The sequence below is a fragment of the Rhincodon typus genome, chromosome 9 (assembly GCF_021869965.1).
Source record: "Rhincodon typus isolate 14 chromosome 9, sRhiTyp1.1, whole genome shotgun sequence".
Taxonomy (NCBI): domain Eukaryota; kingdom Metazoa; phylum Chordata; class Chondrichthyes; order Orectolobiformes; family Rhincodontidae; genus Rhincodon; species Rhincodon typus.
The window spans coordinates 53,380,332-53,399,401 of NC_063340.1; the positions used below are offsets into that span (position 1 = coordinate 53,380,332).

Below are 19,070 nucleotides of genomic sequence, written 5' to 3' on the forward strand. Positions count from 1 at the left end.
AGTGCATCGATGCTGATAATCTGTGACTCCATTCATGTACCCCACAGCCCTGATCTGTTCAATATGTTAAGAGTTGATATACGTGTACTGTCAAATAGGAATTGCAGTGTTTGTCCTTTATAGAATATTTTGTACGTATTTAAAACTTATCATTCATAATGTAAGTTGGCTTCATTGCCCAGAAGACTGTGAACCAGTAAATGTAGCTGTTAGTGAAAAGAATCCCATGTATTTCTTCATGTGTTTGTTTTTACCCAGTGGCAGCTCCTGACCTATTAGACCCCAAAACAGCAACTCAGAATGCCAAACCACGGCTGTCCTTTTCTGCAAAACCGACGGTTTTAACTCCAGGAGACGACAGCGACCTGAGCCCAACTGTTATGAAATGGAAGACCGCCTCAGCTAATTTTTTGGTGGTGGTGCTTTATTTGATTATCGGCGCCACTGTATTTCAAGCGCTTGAACAGCCTGCGGAAAGCTCTCAGAAGACCGCAATTACCATCCAGAAACTGGAGTTTCTGGAAAAACACATGTGTGTCAATTCCTTGGAATTAGAACTATTGATCCAGGTAACAAAAAAAGGAGACGCTTTGCCAGTTACTTACACGCTGACTATAAATTAATGATTTGCATGACAGGCTCTGCAATTTGGCCGTATACATAAACGAAACGTGCAGTAAGCGGCACAATAATGACTGAACAACTGAGGTCTTAAATATTGGCATAACTTTACATTCCATTGTTTCCTAATGAACACTTTGTTTAATGACATTACGACTTGCACTCATCTAGGACCTTTAATACTGTAAAATATTCCAAATAATTGGCTGGAGTTATGTCAAACAAAGTATGAAAACAAAGCCAGTGATTTGGTCACAACAATAGGTTTTAAGCAACATCTTAAAAGATGAGGGTGAGATGAAGAGGAATAGCAAGATAATGGGACAGAAAGGTGTAAGGAGGTAATTCCATTAACTTAAGGTACAAGGAGTGAAAGGTGACATAGAGTCATAGAGTCATGGAGTCATACAGCATGGAAACACACAGCGTTGCCTTTTGCATAGCGATTAAAATCAGCCATGCACATGGAACCAGAATTAGAGGAATAGAGAGATTTTGGAGCTAGGGCAGTAGACCATGAGGAAATTACAGGAGGCTGGGAGAGGCAAAGACAGTGCAGAGATGTGAAAACATGGATGACATTTTTAAAATTTGAGGAATTGTTGAAGCGGGACCTCAGTGGCTAATGTGTGTTAAAGAATATAGTACGAGTTCAGATACAGGCAACAGAATCATGCAAGTTTATGGAGCGTGAAGATAGGAGTCAGACCAGAAGAGCATTGGAATAGTTAGCTTTCAAACTAACAAGTATCAATGAGATTTTTAGCAGCATATGAGCTGATGCAGCTATGGAGACAGGTTTTGTTGTATAGAAAGAAACAGGCAGTTGTGATACAGTGTCTATATGATCAGAAGCTCAACTCAGGATCAAATAGATTGTGAATGGTCATGAGTTGACCATTGAGAAGGACAGAATAGATACCTAGGGTGAAAAGTTTATGAAGACCAAAGTTTATGTGAAACACTCTGTGATACCAGAATAGTTTGGTAAACTGTGGCAATATGAAAACATTTATGCATTCCAGATTGCAAGCTGAATTGAAATTGTTATGCTATAAGTACTGCAAAGTACATAAGAGCATAAGAACTAGAAGCAAGAGTGAGTAATTCAGCCCCTGAAACCTGCTGCATTATTCAATATAATCATGGCTGATCTCATCTCAGCCTCAACTCCACTTTCCTTCCTGCTCTCCATACTCCTCCAACCCATTACTAATAAAAATTCTCTGTCACCTCCTTCTGTTTATTCAATCGCTTGGCATCTACCACACTCTGGGGTAATGAATTGCACAGATTCAGGACCCTTTGAGAGAAGTAATTTCTCCTCATCTCTGTTTTAAATCTGCTCCTGCTTATCCTGAAACAATGACTTCTCATTCTAGATTGTCCCACAAGAAGAAACATCCTCTCTACATCTAATTTGTCAACACCCTTTAGCATCTAATATACCTCAATTAAATCTCCTCTCATTCTTCTAAACTCTAGAGAGTATAGGCCTATACCGCTCAATCTCCCTTCACAAGACAAACCCCTCATCTCTGGAATCAATCTAGTGAACCTCCTCTGAACTGTCTCCAATGCATCTACATCCTTCCTCAAGTAAAGAGATAAAAGCTATGTAATTACTCGAGGTAATGACAATAAAGGCACAGTGTAATTCTGAGTTAGACTGTAAACCAACTTCAGAGGGAAGTGATGTGACACCCTGCTTCTCCAAAATTCTTACATTGCTTGGGTTTAATACTGCAATTCTATGTAACTTAAAAGCAAATTGGCTTTACAAAAAGCATTAAGAGGATCCCATTGATTTCCTGGGTACTTTGTCATCAAGCCTGGAGTTGTGTTAATTGTATGGATGTCTTCAGTTTGTTCTAAGTTCCTAATTAAAAAATGGACACCTAAGCATCCAATGTGATAGGCAGGGTATACACACTCATTATCAGCCAAAATTCACTGTCCATCATATTAGGTTAGGTTGATCAAAGACAGGGAAGGCATGAAACAGAACTGTTTAAACTGATGAATAAAGCATTTAATTAAGATCTACATTAGTTCCAGAACATTTTCTGATATTTGTCAGCCCCAGCACCAGATTCGTCATGTAATAAACTTGATCAACGACTTTAAAGGTCTAGCAGGACCTTTTGCAGATCTGTTTAAATGGCTCATCTTACAAGATAGTTGTTGTACAGAAACTCAGGAACTTCCTTCTACCCTAATTCTGGACTTGCATCATTCTTTTGCTTTTCTACTAAAGCCACATGCTTTTCCATTCCTGCACCATTAAAGCTGATACCTTGCAAGGACCTATCTTCTCCCCACTTCATTGTTATCATGTATGGGGTGTTTCTAAGTGAAGTCATCTGAAAACACAATGTCTAGTTCTATGTATACACTGATGATATCCAGCTGTATTTCACCGTCCACTCCTGTAACATTTTCATGCCTTCTACTTTCAGGGTCCTTGCCTGATATCTAGTATTAGGTAAGCAGAAGATCCTTCTGCTTACATACTGAGGGACATACAACTGTTGCATTTAAACTACAGCTCAGTTTCCATTGTCTAGCTAATAACTCTATCCCTTTCCATGGTCGTTGTTTGAGGCTAAACCAGATCATTTGCAACCTTGGTGTCCTAATTGATATTGAGAAAATGACATTAATGACCTTATGTCCTTCCCATTATCATGACTCACATCATAGCAGCATCATCCACCTCTGTTCCTGCCTCTGCTCATCTGCTGTAGAAACCCTCATCCATGCCCTTGTTACCTCAGGACTCAATTATTCTAGTTATCTCTTAATGGGTCCCCCACCTTGTGTTGTCAGTAAATTTGAGATCGTCCTGTTGCTCGCATTTCAACTGATACTGTAGAGTCATTTACAGTCCCGAAAGAGGCCACTGGGCCCATCAAGTCCACACTGAACAATCCAGTTATCCCCAACTTTCCCCTTAATCCCTACAGCCCTGTAGGTCTTTTTGCTTCAAATGCCCCTCAAATTTCCTTTTCATTCAATCACTAATTGTTTCCATTTCCACCACCCTCAAGCGCAGTGAGTTGCAGGCCATGATCACTCACTGCATAAAAAGTTCTTCCATCTAACCTGCATCTCAAATCCAAAACCTCACAGATGTTTCCCCTAGCCTTTGTACTATGAGCAATTAGAGCTGTTTTCCTCCCGACCTTATCCAAACCTTTCGTAACCTTGTTTATTTCTATTAAATCTCCCTCAACCTCCTTTAGTCCAAGGAAAACAACCTCAGCATTTCCAAACTAACGCTGTAAGTAAAAGCTTCTATCTCTAGAGCCATTCCAGTAAATCTCTTCTACATCCTCTCATCCTTTATAAAATGTAGTCACCAGAACTGGATGCATGGCCTAACCTCAAATGATGTGAAGGTTCAGCATAACCCCAACACTGCTGTACTTAATGTCTCTATTTATGAAGCACAAGAACCCATATGTCTTGGTAACCACTCTCTGAATATGCCCTAACACCTTCAAGGATTGATGAACATCCACCCAAAGTTCCTCTGTTCCGGCAGACTCTTTAGAACTATGCCACTAAGTGTATGTTCGATCCCTTCTGCCAAAGTTCATCACCTCACACTTCTCTGTATTAAGTACCATTTGCCTCTTGTCCAACTATTCTGCTAGCCTATCTAAGTTCTGCTGCAAGTACTTCATATCATCCTCAATGCATAACACCCCTCCAAGTTTGGTATTATTAGCAAACTTTGAAATTCTACCCTGTATTCCAAATTTCCAATTCATTTATATGTAACGAGAAAGGTAGCAATCATAGCACTGATCCTTGAGGAACATCGTGCTTCCATCTTTCGATTTGTCAAATAACTATTTACCAATTTCCTTTCCTGAAACCAGTTTCCTTTCTCCGACAGTAAACTAACCCTCAAATTGCATGAATGTCAATTTTGTTAAACAGTTTTAATATTTCACTTTGTTGAAGGCCCCTTAAAACCATATAGTTAACATACACAATATTCCTTTCACCAATCTTCTCTGTTACTTCATCAAAAATTAATTTTGTTTAGGCTAATCATCATCGCTCAAACGCTCCTAAGCGGATATTGAATTTCATTCTTGATTATTGTTTCCAAAACCTTCCCTACTGTTGATGTTAAACTAGCTGGTCTGTGGTGGCTAGCACTATCCTTATATCATTTCTTGAAGAGAAGGACATCATATTTGCTACTCTCTAATCCTTATGCACCTTGTCCTTTGAGGGAATATTGTGTTATTGCAAGCTCTTCAGCTAGCTCCATCGTATCTTCTTTCAGCATCTAGGATGTAAACCATTAGGACCTAGATTTGCCAGTGCTACAAGGGAGGGTTTAAACTAGATTGGCAGGGGGGTGAGATCCTCAACAGCAGGGAGACAAGTGTGAGGCTAGAAGGAGATACAATAATCAGAAATAGTAAGTTGAAGAGACAGGTCAGGCGGGCACAGGACAGGGAATGAGGAATGCCTGTTGGATTAAATTGCATCTATTTCAATGCAAGAGGGCTGACAGGTAAGGCCAATTTACTCAGGGCATGGATAGGTACGTGGGACTGGGATATTATAGCCATTAAAGAAACATGGTTAAAGTAGGGACAGGACTGGTAGTTTAATGTGCCAGGGTACAGGCGCTTTAGGCAGGAAGAGGTGGAGGAAAGAGGGGAGGGGGAGTTGCATTTTTGACTTGGGGAGTACCACAGCAGAGTCAGAGACAAAATAACTGAAGGATCATCCAGTGAGGCTTTGTGAGTGGAACTAAGAAATAAGAAGGGGATGGTGACGTTATTGCCATTATACTATAGGCCCCCAAGTAGTCTACAGGAATTAGAGAGAGATTGGATAGACTTGCAGGAGCAATAGGGTTATCATAGTGGGGGGATTTTAATTTTCCTAACATAGACTGGGACAGCCATTGTGTTAAGGGCTTAGATGGGGTGGAATTTGTTAAATTGTTCAGGAAAGCTTCCTCAAGCAGTATATAGAGGGTCCTACTCGGGAAGGGGCAAATCTCGACCCACTCTTGGGAAATAGGGCAGGACAGGTGACTGTGGGGAGCACTTCGGGACCAGTGACCATAGTTCTATTAATTTTAAAATAGTTATGGAGAGGGACAAAACTGGTCCACAGGTTTAATTTCTAAACTGGGGCAAGGTAAATTTTGGTGGAGTTAGACAGGAGCCTGCAGGGGTTGGTTGGAGTAGTTTGTTTGCAGGCAAAGAGACACCTGGAAAGTGGGAGGCCTTTACAAGTGTGACAGCTAGAGTTCAAGGTCTATTTGTTCATGTGAAGGTGAAGGGCAAGGTTGGCAGGAGTAGGGAATGTTAGATGACAAGAGATATTGATACTTTGACTAGAAAAAAGAAAGAGGCATGGCTCAGGTACAAGTTGGCATCAAGGGAATGCCTGGCGATGTATAGGGGATACAGGAATTTACTGAAGAAGGAAATCAGGAGGGTGAAAAGGGGTATGAGATAGCTTTGGCTGAGAAGATTAGGGTGAATCCAAAGAGATTCTTTAAGTATATTAAAGGAAAAAGCGAACAGGATCCCTTAAGGACCAAAGTGAACATGAATGTGTGGAACTGCAGGAGATGGGCGAGGTCCTCAATGAATATTTCTCCTCTGTGTTTACTGTGGAGAAAGACACGAAGACTTGGGAACTTGGGGAAGTTAGTGGCAATATCTTGGGGACAGTCCATATCATAGTAGAGGAGGTGTTGGAAATATTAGAATGTATGAAGGCGGATAAATCTCCTGGCTCTGACTAGATATATCCAAGAACCCTGCAAGAGGCTAGGGAAGAAATTGCGGGGCTGATATATTTGCATTATTGTTAGCCATGGGTTAGGTCCCGGAAGACTGGAGGGTAGCGAATGTTGTGCCCTTATTCAAGAAGGGCTGCAAAGAAAATCCTGGGAATTATAGACCAGTAAGCTTAATATCTGTGGTAGGTAAGTTACTTGAGAAGATTTCAAGGGATATGATATACATACATTTGGAAAGACAGGATTTGATTAGGAGTAGTTAGCATGGCTTCATGCATGAGAGATCATGTCTGAAAAATTTGTTAGAGTTCTTTGATGAAGTGACCAGGAAGGTTGATGAGGGCGGAGTAGTAGATCTAGTCTGTATGGATTTCAGTAAGGCCTTTGATAAGGTCCCACATGGTAGGTTGTTCTGGAAGGTTAGATTGCAAGGAATCCAAGGAGAGCTGGCAAATTGGATACACAATTGGCTTGATGGTAGGAAGCAGAGAGTAATAGTCGAAGGATGCTTGTCGGACTGGAGGCCTGTTACTGGTGGTGTGCCTCAGGGGTCGGTGCTGGGCCCATTGCTGTTTGTTATCTATACCAATGATTTGGATGAGAATGTACAAGGCATGATTAGTAAGTTTGTGGATGACCCTAAAATAGGCGGTATTGTGGACGGTGAGGAAGGTTATCAGAAGTTGCAGCAGGATCTTGATCAGCTGGGGAAGTAGGCTGAGAAATGGCAAATGGAGTTTAATATAGTTAAGTGTAAGGTGTTGCATTTTGGAAAGTCAAATTAAGGTAGGAGTTTCATGGTGAATGGTAAGGACTTAAGGAGTTAAGTGGAACAGAGGGACCTTGGAGTTCAGGTGCAGAGTCCTCTGAAAGTGGAGTCACAGGGCAGTGAAGAAGGCTTTTGGCATACTGGCCGTCATCAGTCAGTGCATTGAGTGTAGAAGTTGGAAAGTTACATTGCAGTTGTACAGGATGTTGGTGAGGCTGCACTTGGAGTATTGTGTTCAGTTTTGGTCACCCTGCTATAGGAAGGATGTTATTAAACTGGAAAGAGTGCAAAAGAAATTTACAAGGATGTTGCCAGGACTCAAGGGACTGAGTTATAGGGGAGAGGTTGGACAAGCTAGGACTTTTTTCTTTAGAGTGTAGGAGACTGAGGGGTGATCTTTTAGAAGTGTATAAGATCATGAGAGGCATAGATATGGTAAATGCACTCAGTCTTTTTTCCAGGATTGGGGAATCGAGGACTAGAGGACAACAGTTTAATGTAAGAGGGGAAAGAATACATGGGAACCTGAGGGGCAACCTTTTTACACAGAGGGTGGTACGTGTATGGAATGAGCTGCCAGCGGAAATAGTTGAGGCGGGTACATTAACAACATTTGAAAGACATTTGGACAAATACATAGATAAGAAAGGTTTAGAAGGATATGGGCCAAGTACAGGGAAATGGGGTTAGCGTGGATGGACATTTTGGTTAGTATGGACCAGTTTAGGCCGAAGGGCCTGTCTCCGTGCTGTAAGACTCTATGACTATGACGTTATGACCACTTATCTACCTCCCTTCCCAGCATCTCCTCCTTCTTAACTTCTGCCCAACCCATTGTTTTTACTATTTCTGCTTCTACCACAATTTTGTCAGACTCCTCTTCCTCAGCAAACACAAATTCAAAGTACTCATTAAGTGTTCTAGCCTTGTATTGCACCTCTAACCATATGGCACTTCTTGGCCTACAATAGAAGCCACTCTAGTTCTTAGTATTCGTTTACAATTTTCATGCCTACAGAAGGTTTTTGTGTTCTGTTTTGTGTTGACCATCATTTAATAAGTAAATTCTCTTTCTAGACTTATATTCCTCTCCATCTCCCCTCTTAGCCGACTGCATTTGATATGGTTCTCATTTAAATAATTCACTTGATATGCATCATCTATCCTTGTTTTTAGCTTCAATGTAATTTCTATCTCCAATGCAGAGTCATAGAGTCATACAGCATGGAAACAGACCCTTTGGTCCGATCAGTCCATGCCGACCATAATCCCAAACTTGACCAGTTCCACCTGCTTGTGCTTGTCCCATATCCCTCCAAACATTTCTTATTCATGTACTTATCCATATGTCTTCTAAATGTTGTGACTATACCTGCACCCACCACATCCTTTGGAAGTTCATTCCACACTCGAACCACTCTCTGTGTAAAAAAGTTGCCCCTCAAGTCTTTTCTAAATCTTTGTGCTCACCTTAAAAATATGCTCCCTAGTCTTGAAATCCCCCACCCAAGGGAAAAGACACCTGCCATTCACCTTATCTATGCCTCTCACAATTTTATAAACCTCTAGAGGGTCGCCTCTTAACCTTCTACGCTCCGGTGAAAAAAAGTCCCAGACTATTCACTGTCTCCTTATAAAGGAATCTTGATTTTGGTTCAGTTTTATTGGAATATATGTAACCTATTCCTTAAACTTCTTCTCGTTAAAGATCACCCATTGTTCCACCACAGTTCTTCTTTTAAGTCTTTAATTTCATTTTATCCTGATGAAATTCCTTCTCGTTGCATTGAAATTAGCTCTCTTGTAGCTTAGATATTGTATTTTTTGAGACCGTTCTTTGCATTTCTCCACTGCTAAGCAAAGCTTATAATCTGATGGTTACTGTCAGCAAAATATTCTCTCACAAACACATGGTCCACTTGTTCTACGCAATTTCCCAACATTAGATCCAACAATGAGAGATAGTAAGTACTACAGATGCTGGAGTCAGAGATAACACAGTGTGGAGCTGGAGGAACACAGCAGGCCAGGCAGCATCAGAGGAGCAGGAAAGTTGCCGTTTTGGGTCGGGACCCTTCCTCAGAAGATCCAAAATGTCAACTTTCCTGCTCCCCTGATGCTGCCTGGCCTGCTGTGTTCCTCCAGCTCCACACTGTGTTATATCAGATCCAACAATATTTTCTTTCTCGTTGGACTGAGAATACACTGATCAAGAAAGTTCTCCTGCATATTGTTCAGAAATCCCTCCTCCTCTTGACCCTTGCATTTAAAGCCCCACAATATAACCACTTCTTTTAGTTCTTGCATATTCTCTGATTTCTCTGCAAATTTGCTCTTCTCTCTGACACACTGTTTGGAGGTCTGTAGAATTCCCCCCTCAAGTCCACTTTATTCATCAATCCTGTGCTCACAGACCAAAGATGTGCAGGTTAGGTGGATTGGCCATGCTAAATTGCCCGTAGTGTTCAGTGATGTGTAGATTAGGGGGATAGGTCTGGGTGGGATGCTTTTTGTATCGGTGTGGACTTGTTGGGCCGAAGGGCCTGTTTCCACACTGTAGGGATTCTATTCTATGATTCTATGAAAAAGACCTATATTGGCTCTTGGTCCAGCTTTACCTTGATTTTAAAATTCTTATCCTTCTTTTCAAATCCCTTCATAGCCTTGCATCATTCTTCTCTGTAACCTTTCAGTTCTGCAGCCCATTGACATTTCTGCATTCCTCCAATTACGGCCTGTCCTGCATCTCCAATTTTACCTACTCTATAACTGGGGACTGCACCTTTAACTACTTGATCCCTAAGTATCTCCATCTCTGTACCTGTCTTTTCATGTTTAAGGCACCCCTTATAATTTCCTTTATTGTCACATGTCCCAGTATCTCCTTATGCTACCCTGTGTGAAATTTTGTTCGTTAATAAACCTTAGGACATTTTACAATGTTAAGGATGGTGTTTAAATGCAAATTATTGTTGGTGACATGTAATTTGAGATTACTGAGTGGACCTGTATTCTGACTGGGAAATTGACAACTGAGCATAAGACTTTGCTGGTGATGTACCATTTTTGGTTGCTTTCAAAACCAGCTGTATTGCACTATTGCATATGGTTGCGGTAGATTTGCTTTTGAGTGAAAGCAGCAAAGAAACCAGGGTAAATAGGGAATTGGTCACAGAAAAGATAGGAGGAGGACACTGTGCAAGAGCCATCTGCAGAGTCAATCTTCAGGGAGCATTTCAGGGGAGCAATATCTCAGGTGCCTTTACCACAAAGAGGCTGTTACTGATCAATGTCACTCGCTGTAGCCACAGGCCATAGTCATTATTGTCTGTGGCTGTCGAACTCTCCACAGCTCTCACACAGGCTACTTCGAGGCTGCTGCAGGTGACATCGCTGATGTCAGTTTGCAGTACGCTGTTGCGTATGACAGATGATGAGGTGGCATTACTCATATTATCTTATTTAGGCAGAATATATGAAAAGGAGAATGAATGAAAACAAGGTTTTATATGCGTGGCAGGTTTCCCTGAGATCCAAGATGGTCTTGTATTATATAATCACCAACCTCGCTCCTTTGTTAAGAGAAAGTAATCCCACTCCCTCAATGTCCAGATTGTCTGTGCCTGGTCCTCTGAGGCAGTTGTGATTTAGTTATCTGTCATCAGTCCTCTGTTCCATCTTTGCTTTAAGCAGCATGTCAGGACAGAGGCTGGTTTCTGGAAAACATTGACTCTTCAGACATGCTTCGTGACTCAAGTCTGGCTTGAATACTGCCACTAAAACTACAGACAATTGTATGCTCAAACAATGCTTCTGTTGCCTGGATTGTTCTGGTGGAGCTTCTCAGTAAAGACCCAAGTGAGCAGAGTTTTCTCCAGATTCCTCGGCTTTGTCTTCATAAAGTGTGAGCCTTTGCATCACCTGAGCACAAGAGATTCAGGGGAAGGAGCAGGAGCAGGAGAAGGAGGAAGAAGTGCAGTGTGAAGAGGAGAGTCAGCAAGACAGGTATTGGCCATCCATGCTATTAGAGAACAGCTCATTGAAAAGCATTTCATGTAAACCTTTCCTCCCTTTCAGTACACTTGTACAGAGTCCTTATCACCACTGACCCATCTGTCACCATACATTGCCATCCTTGCTTTAGCAGTCTTGCATTCACTTTGATACTAATACAAATATCAACACAAAATACAAAACAGAACGAGTTTATTAAACAAATCCATTCCATTGATACTAGCAGTTAACACATTACCGGACCTCTCTGTCTCCATCTCTGGCAACCGACTTAAGCACCGACATCCATTTCAAACCCAACGAAACCCACAGCTACCTCGACTACACCTCCTCTCAACCACCCTGTTGCAAAATGTGATCCCTTACTCCCAATTCCTCCACCTCTGCCGCATCTGCTCCCAGGATGAAGTGTTCCACCCTCGGACATCACAGATGCCATCCTACTTCAAGGACTGTAATTTCCCCTCTCCCGTGATTCAGACTGCCCTCAACCCCATCTCCTGCATTTCCCACACTTCTGCCCTCAAACGCCCTCCCAACAACAACAACAAGGATAGACTCCCCCGGTTCACACATACGACCCCTCCAAAACCAACGCATCATCCTCTGCCATTTTTGCCACCTGCAATCTGACCACCAAAAAGATATTTCCTTCCCCAACCCTATCTGTTTTCCATAGAGACCACTGACTCCACAACTCCCTCATCAGCTCCACACTCCCCACAAACCTTCCCAGGACACCCGGCACCTTTCCCTGCAACCGCAGGAAGTGCTACACCTGCCCCTGCATCTCCCCTCTCACCTCCATCCAAGGCCCCAAACAATCATTCCAAATCTGATAGAGATTCACCTGTATGTCTTCTAACCTGGTCTATTGCACTTGTTGCTCACGACATGGTATCTTCTGTATCGGGGAGAACCAAGCGCAGACTCGGGGACCAATTTGCAGAGCACACTGCAATCAACACCACCATCCCGTTGCCAGACATTTCAACTCCCCCTCCCTCCCTTGGCAACATGCCCATCCTGGGACTTCTCCACTGTCAAAATGAGGCCATGTGTAAACTGGAGGAGCAACATCTTATCCTCTGCCTCAGGAGCTTACAGCCCAATGGCCTCAACATAGAGTTCACCAGCTTCAAAATCTGTCCGCCCACAGCCCATCCCATGTCCAGTCCTCCCTCTCATCCTCGCCCCCTTGACCAGATACAACCTGTCCTTCTCACTCATCCGTTCCACCCTTCCCGTTGACCAATCTCTACAACCCCCGACCTCCACCCACCTATCACCATCCCACCTACCTTTCCCCAGCCTCAACCCCTACCTCTATTTATTCGAGTTCCCTTCTCCGTCCCCAGTCCTGATGAAGCATCCAGACCCGATATGTTGACTTTCCTGCTCCTCTGATGCTGCCTGACCTGCTGTGCTCATCCAGCTCCACATTTTATTGACTCCAAATGGAGTACTACCTAGCTAGAAACAATACGACAGCTATAAATGATCCAGTGTAAATGATACATCCACTTTATTTAGCTGCTACATTGAGACCAATTTCTGTTGAGCCTGCACAGACTCAATTGTGGATGGACTAAATTAAAATAAAAATTTATGCTGCTCTTTACCATAGTTTGTGAGCTTAGTACTGTGCTGTAAAACAGTAAATGTGACAGATTTAAAAGGACAGGATCATATGTATGACCTACCAGTAGAACTGAAGTTGGTAGTTTAGATTTTGATTTCCATTCCAGGTCAAGTGGGCAAAGCAATGGGAAATGGAATTCAACCCAGAAAAGTGTGAGACAATGCGCTTGGTGAGGGCTAATGAAACAAAAGATTACACAATGAATGATAGGACCCTAGTAAATACTGAAGATCAGAGGGACCTTGGTGTACATATCCACAGATCCTTGAACGTAGCGGGGCAGGTCGATGAGGTGGATTAGAAGTCATATGGGATACTTACCTTTAATAACTGAAGCACAGAATACAAGAGCAGGGAGCTGGAACTGTATAAAATGCTAGTTAGGTCAGAACTGGGATGTTGGGAAGACATAATTGCACTGGAGAGGGTGCAGAGGAAATTTATCAGAATGCTGCCTGAGCAGAACAGTCATTGGAAGGGAGAATAACCACGGTGCACAGATTTAAGATAAGAAGTAGAAGGCTGCCTGGCAAAATTCATTGCCTGAATGTGTGGTTAGGTAAGAAACTCTTGTAATATATAAATGGTTTTTAGATATTCACTTATGTTGCTTTAGTCTCCAGGGATACAGGCCAAGAGCTAAGAAATAGGAGTAATGCCACTAGTTCTTTGTAAAAAGTAACAATGCTTCTACCAGTCCATAGGGCTGCTGTCTCATTAGGGAGGGCTCACTAGTGGTGGTTCAATCTGAGGGACACCACACCTCAGGCGAGGAGAAAGGTTGAGAAATAGAGTCCTTCATAGCAACCTTAATAGATACAGGAATTGAACCCATGCTGTTGGCATCACTCTGCGTTGTAAGCCAGCAGCCAGCAACTAAGCTAACAAAATATCTTGGTAGACTGGTATAGCCATGATAGACTGAATGGGCTATTCTATGCTTTAACCATTTATGAGTGTGTGGCCAGTGTTAAATCAGTACATGAATTTTTAATGTTTTGTGGTCAATTCAAATAGTAGAGATGAATGCTCGTGCAAAAAAATTCACAATGTATTGCTGAGTCCAGTGTTGCATTTGAGATTAGTGCAACATCAACTCACATCCATTCACACTTAGTTAGAGCCTTTTACATGATATAAAGTCAGAAGACTATTCTCAGGAATGTAATCAGCCAAATAAGCTAACATCAAATTAATACTTCCTACATTGCAACAGTGATTACACTTCAAGAGTATTTGGTCGGCAATAAAGGGCTTTGAGAATATTGGCTGTTGCAAAAGCTGCTTGAAAATTGTAAGTCTTTGAACTGAGTCAAAGCAGGAAACATAATCAGGCAAGCAAATGTTTGGTCAGTAAGGTGGATTTTAGAGAATGTTTTAAAGAAGGAAGAGAAATGGAAAGTGGCATGATATAGAGATGGTAAAGCTGAGATAACTTCAGAGAGGCTGGTATCCTGTTACTAAATCACCCTTTATTTACACACGGAGAGTCCTTGACACTGATCCAGCTCCCTCAGAGCCAGCTCTCAGAATGAATAGAATGTTTGACATGCCTGTTTATATTCTGTCAGCCAGGGCTCCTTGATTGGACCAGTTTTACAGCCCCACTCAGGGAACTCATATTCTACGAGGTCCACCTGGCTGACCTTGTTACAATGACTACAGTTACAAAACTAAGGGCTTACAAAGTTGAAGGCATTGCTGCCAAATGCAGACAAAGGCCCAGCTATTCACAAGACACCAGTGTTGGTGGACTGCAGAACTCTTGAAGAATTGTGGGGTTGAAGAATGTAACTGGGAAAGTTAGCGCCAAGACAGTAGAGGCATTTGAATGCAAAGATGAGAATTTTATTTGGGAGCCAATGTAGGTCAATGAAAACATGCATCGAGGAAACAAGATGGCGCACTAAAATAAAACAAAGAACTGTGGATGCTGGAGGTCTGAAACAGAAACAGAAAGTGCTGGAGAAACTCAAAAGGTCTGGCAGCATTTGTAGAGAGAAAAACAGAGCTAACGCATGGAGTCCAGTGACCCTTTGTCAGAGCTGGAAATAGCTGGGAAAGTATAGTATTTATGCTCGTGGTGGGGGTGTGAATAGAATACATGAAGATGGGAGGAAGAGATGCTGCCAGACCTGCTGAGTTTCTCCAGAACTTTCTGTTTTTGCTTTAACATTTGGTGATGTTTGGATATGGGCTGCAGGATGATCTTAATGGTGTTCAAGACTCTAGTTGATTAATTCTGAAGAGAATTATTGAATCATCAAATAACAACACAAAAAAAGGCCAATCAGCTCATCAGGTCTGTTTCAGCTCTTTGAAAGACCTATCCAGTTTGTGCTAGTCACCTATCCTTTTCCTCATAGGTTTGCAAATGTTTCCATATCAATTCCTTTTTGCAGTTATCACTGAAAAAGCTTACACTACCCTTTCAGACAGGGCACTCTTGATCATAACAACATACTGCATAAAAGATGTTTTCATCATTTTGCCTCTGGCTGTTTTGCCAATTAACTTAAACCTGTGCCCTTAGGTTACTAACCCTTTTGCCTCTGGAAACAATTTCTCTTTATTTACATTCACAAAACCCTCCATGATTTTATACTGATCATGTCTCCTTTTGACAAATTCTGTGTGTGTGTATGTGCGTATAAAGTTAATCATATTGAAATTGACTTTGAGTTAAATACGAAAGAGAAGACTAATTATCAACATGAATTTTACAAACATAATTAATTTGTAAATTTAATATTTATGATTTATTAAATGCAACAAATGTTATTCATTATCTTTCCATTGTTGTTGATATATCTGCAAGAACCATCAATATTTTAGCCTTATACCTGCCATAAATCTCACACAAAGAAATATACACAAGATTTTAATAAGATGAAATGTTGATACTTTTACAGTTACGTCATTTTACATTTTCTTTAATGAGCATTGCCTTAAAACTCCTCCAATTGCTGCAGAACCACAAGCTATTAGCTGAATATATTTTTTACATGTGCCAAGTATACAATATACAGTCTCAGGCTGCTCTGAGTAATGGATGAGTTGAACTGATAATCTCTACAGGGCTGTTCACATATTTGATAATAAATAGAACTTTGGTCTTTCCACATGCATGAATCACGTTCCCCATGTATATCATTTACATGTTGAAGATGATAATGCAATGCCCTCTGTATTTACCTTATGTACCTGGGAACAATGGGCTGAGTCTTACTTCTTTTGGCTAAGTTATGTTTTTTTTAAGGCTATTTTGCCCGCAAGACCTAGTAAAATATCTCACTGTATCTTAAACTCACCTCATTAACTACCTACCGCACCCCATGACATCCTTCTTGTCCAATTCTATTCTATCCTTACCATTGTGTTGTTCCCGGAACAACTCGCCAGTCAGTGGATAATCAGCAAAAGATCAGTATCCCTTGCCATCTTTATAAGGCTACCATACACTCGGACAAGCATTGGCAGTACATTATTGCCTCTTTCTGGTAACGTAATGGCTTAGCAGCCACCAAGCCATGATGTTCAACGGTAGCTGACTCTCACTCATACATGCAATCCCATTCTTTCATACTAGCTGCTGTTTAACAGTAAAAGTACACAATTTATTGTCCTTAGCTACATGCCACCTAAATACCCTGCTACTCTGTTGTCAATGCTTACTATAGACCTATGTCTTGTCATTGCGCAATCAGGGGAATGTCACATATGGGCAAGCAATTAGACAATACTAAACATGAGCTTTTATTTACAGCCTGAAAAAGTGAACACAAACAAAGCCAATCAAAGCTACAGTTTGCATCCACTATGCAAGCTCAATGCTGACATCATGACCAATGGCTATTTTACATTCCATGATATTCTGCTGCACTGAGCTCTCATCTGCGGGAACCAAGTGTTAGTCTGGCCTGTCTGGCTTGTAGCGCTTGACCCAGCTGAGCTCTGCCATGCACAAGGAACATTTTTTCTTCCACTATCTCCTTGTCCTCCCCTTTGAAAACTGCTCCCATTCCACTGGCTCTTCAGCATTGGTCACCTCGACTTGTTGCCTGTTCCAGAGCACCACACAACAGGATGATGTGGCACATCTGTCGGGACTATACCAGAGGAACCCCTAAACTAGTCCAAGCTGTGGGACCGCATCTTCAGAAATTCTATCGTCTGCTGCACCAAAGCCCTGTGGCATTAACTTGGTAAAGGTGCTGTGTCAGCTCAGTGAGAGACACATTACATCAAATGGGGTGTGTCAGCTGTTCTCTGACCTCCTTCCCATCCCAGATCCACCTCAATCATTCAACATATTGAATTCAATACAACCATCATCATGCTTACTTGAGATATAATGCAGCGATGTTCACCTTCAGAAAACCCTTCCATGTTTCACAAGTGATTGGATGCTTTAGGTCAGCATTCATCTCCTTTTAAATCATTACCATTAACCTCTGCATCGGTGCAATGCAAATTTTAGATTTGCAAGCACCAATCGCCTTTGACCAGCATTTGAACTGTAAGCACACTCAATCTACATTGCAGATGGGTGAAGAAGTTATTGCAAATCAAATAAAGCTGGAGTTTGCAAACACATGCTTCATGTATTTGCCCTTTGATTACCTAGTGTCCTCCAGACATGAATCCTCAGCTTTTGCCCATCAAGCTGACAATGAGGCTGCCCACCCTGGGAATTATTCTAACATGTTGAATTGCATTTCACATCTAGAAAATGGCAGATAGATGACAGGGATTGCAGCTTGTGTTGGACACAGTAAGCACTGGCCTTCACCTGGTTGCTAGGTAACCAGCCCGTTCCCCCCACCAGAACCTCCTGAACCCTGACATTGCATCTTAATTCTGCCAAACTTACTCCTCTACAGTCCCCTGTGGAGGCTGTGATGGTGTTCACTGACAATAACCACTCCTTCCTTCTTAGCCTGCCAAGCCCTCCAACGCAGTTCTACATACCTTCCATATATCTTGAGTTTCCACCCATCATTATCTTTGTCCCTAACTCTATTCATGCCTCTGCTTCCTCCCCAGACTTGACTCCTGCACCATGTTTGGCAATGAACACCCCCTCCCCCCTGCTGCCTTGTATACTCTTGCACCCCTGTTCATTGATGAAGAGAGAGAGACCCCCAGGACTATATTTTCCCCAGACTTCTGACCGCCTTTGACAAGCAGTCCTGAGACTGCTGTCTTCACAGCTTTCTGACTGATGGTTCTACTGACTGCAGGACTTGCCATCGCCCACTCCTAGCACTTTATCCAATAGATTCCTTCACTATGTGTAGCCCAAGTGTAAAACTGACCATTGCCAAGCCCTGGGCTTTGTGTGGACTGTGCCCATGATTCACAGTACTGGGGCCCCTGGACAGCCTCCCCACTCCTATCGATAGGACTGAGGGTAACTTCCAGCCACTTTATAACATGGCTATTTGGCTGAATAAATGTGGAGTGTGTCCGCTGCACAGACAGCTGGCACAAGCTGCAGGTGTTTCATTGATGCTTGAGATATTGACATTTTATGTGCCATACATCAAGCTGTCCACCCCACAGACAGATCCATATTGACAAACAGCCTGTCTGTGTGTCTCATAAAACAGCACATCAATATGGCAGTACTAACAGCCTTAGATTCTGGCTGTAGTGGCAATGTATTAACAGGCATGGCAAGGCACCAGGCATGCACTAAGTGAGCACGCACTAAGAGAAAAAGTAAGCAGCCCTGAGATGAATCAGAGATAGTAGGAACTGCAGATGCTGGAGAATCCGAGACAACAAGGTGCAGGGCTGGATGAATACAGCAGGCCAAGCAGCATCATAGGAGCAGAAAGGTTGACGTTTCGGGCCTAGACCCTTCATCAGAAAAGGCAGAGGGGAAAGGGGTTCTGAAATAAATAGGGAGAGAGTGGGAGGCGGATAGAAGAGGGATAGAGGAGAGGATAGGTGGAGAGGAAACAAACAGGTCGAAGAGGCAGGGATGGAGCCAGTAAAGGTGAGCGTAGATGGGGAGTTAGGGAGGGGATAGGTCAGTCCAGGGAGGACGGACAGGTCAAGGGGGCGGGATGAGGTTAGTAGGTAGGAGATGGGGGTGCGGCTTGAGGTGGGAGGAAGGGATAGGTGGTAGGAAGAACAGGTTAGGGAGGCAGGGACGAGCTGGACTGGTTTTGGGATGCGGTAGGGGGAGGGGAGATTTTGAAACTTGTGAAATCCACATTGATACCATT

The 19,070-nt window shown here is 42.4% G+C and overlaps 1 protein-coding gene across 1 annotated transcript in view; it reads left to right on the forward strand.

Annotated features, from left to right (window-relative positions):
• The first annotated feature begins 263 nt into the window (after positions 1 to 263).
• The window catches only part of LOC109919499 (potassium channel subfamily K member 2), a 165,569-nt gene continuing 146,762 nt past the window's right edge, over positions 264 to 19,070 (forward strand). Inside the window, exon 1 of the mRNA XM_048601166.1 lies at positions 264 to 569. Coding sequence (XP_048457123.1) covers positions 381 to 569 — 189 coding nt within the window. The 5' untranslated portion in view covers positions 264 to 380. The remainder of the gene's footprint in view (positions 570 to 19,070) is intronic.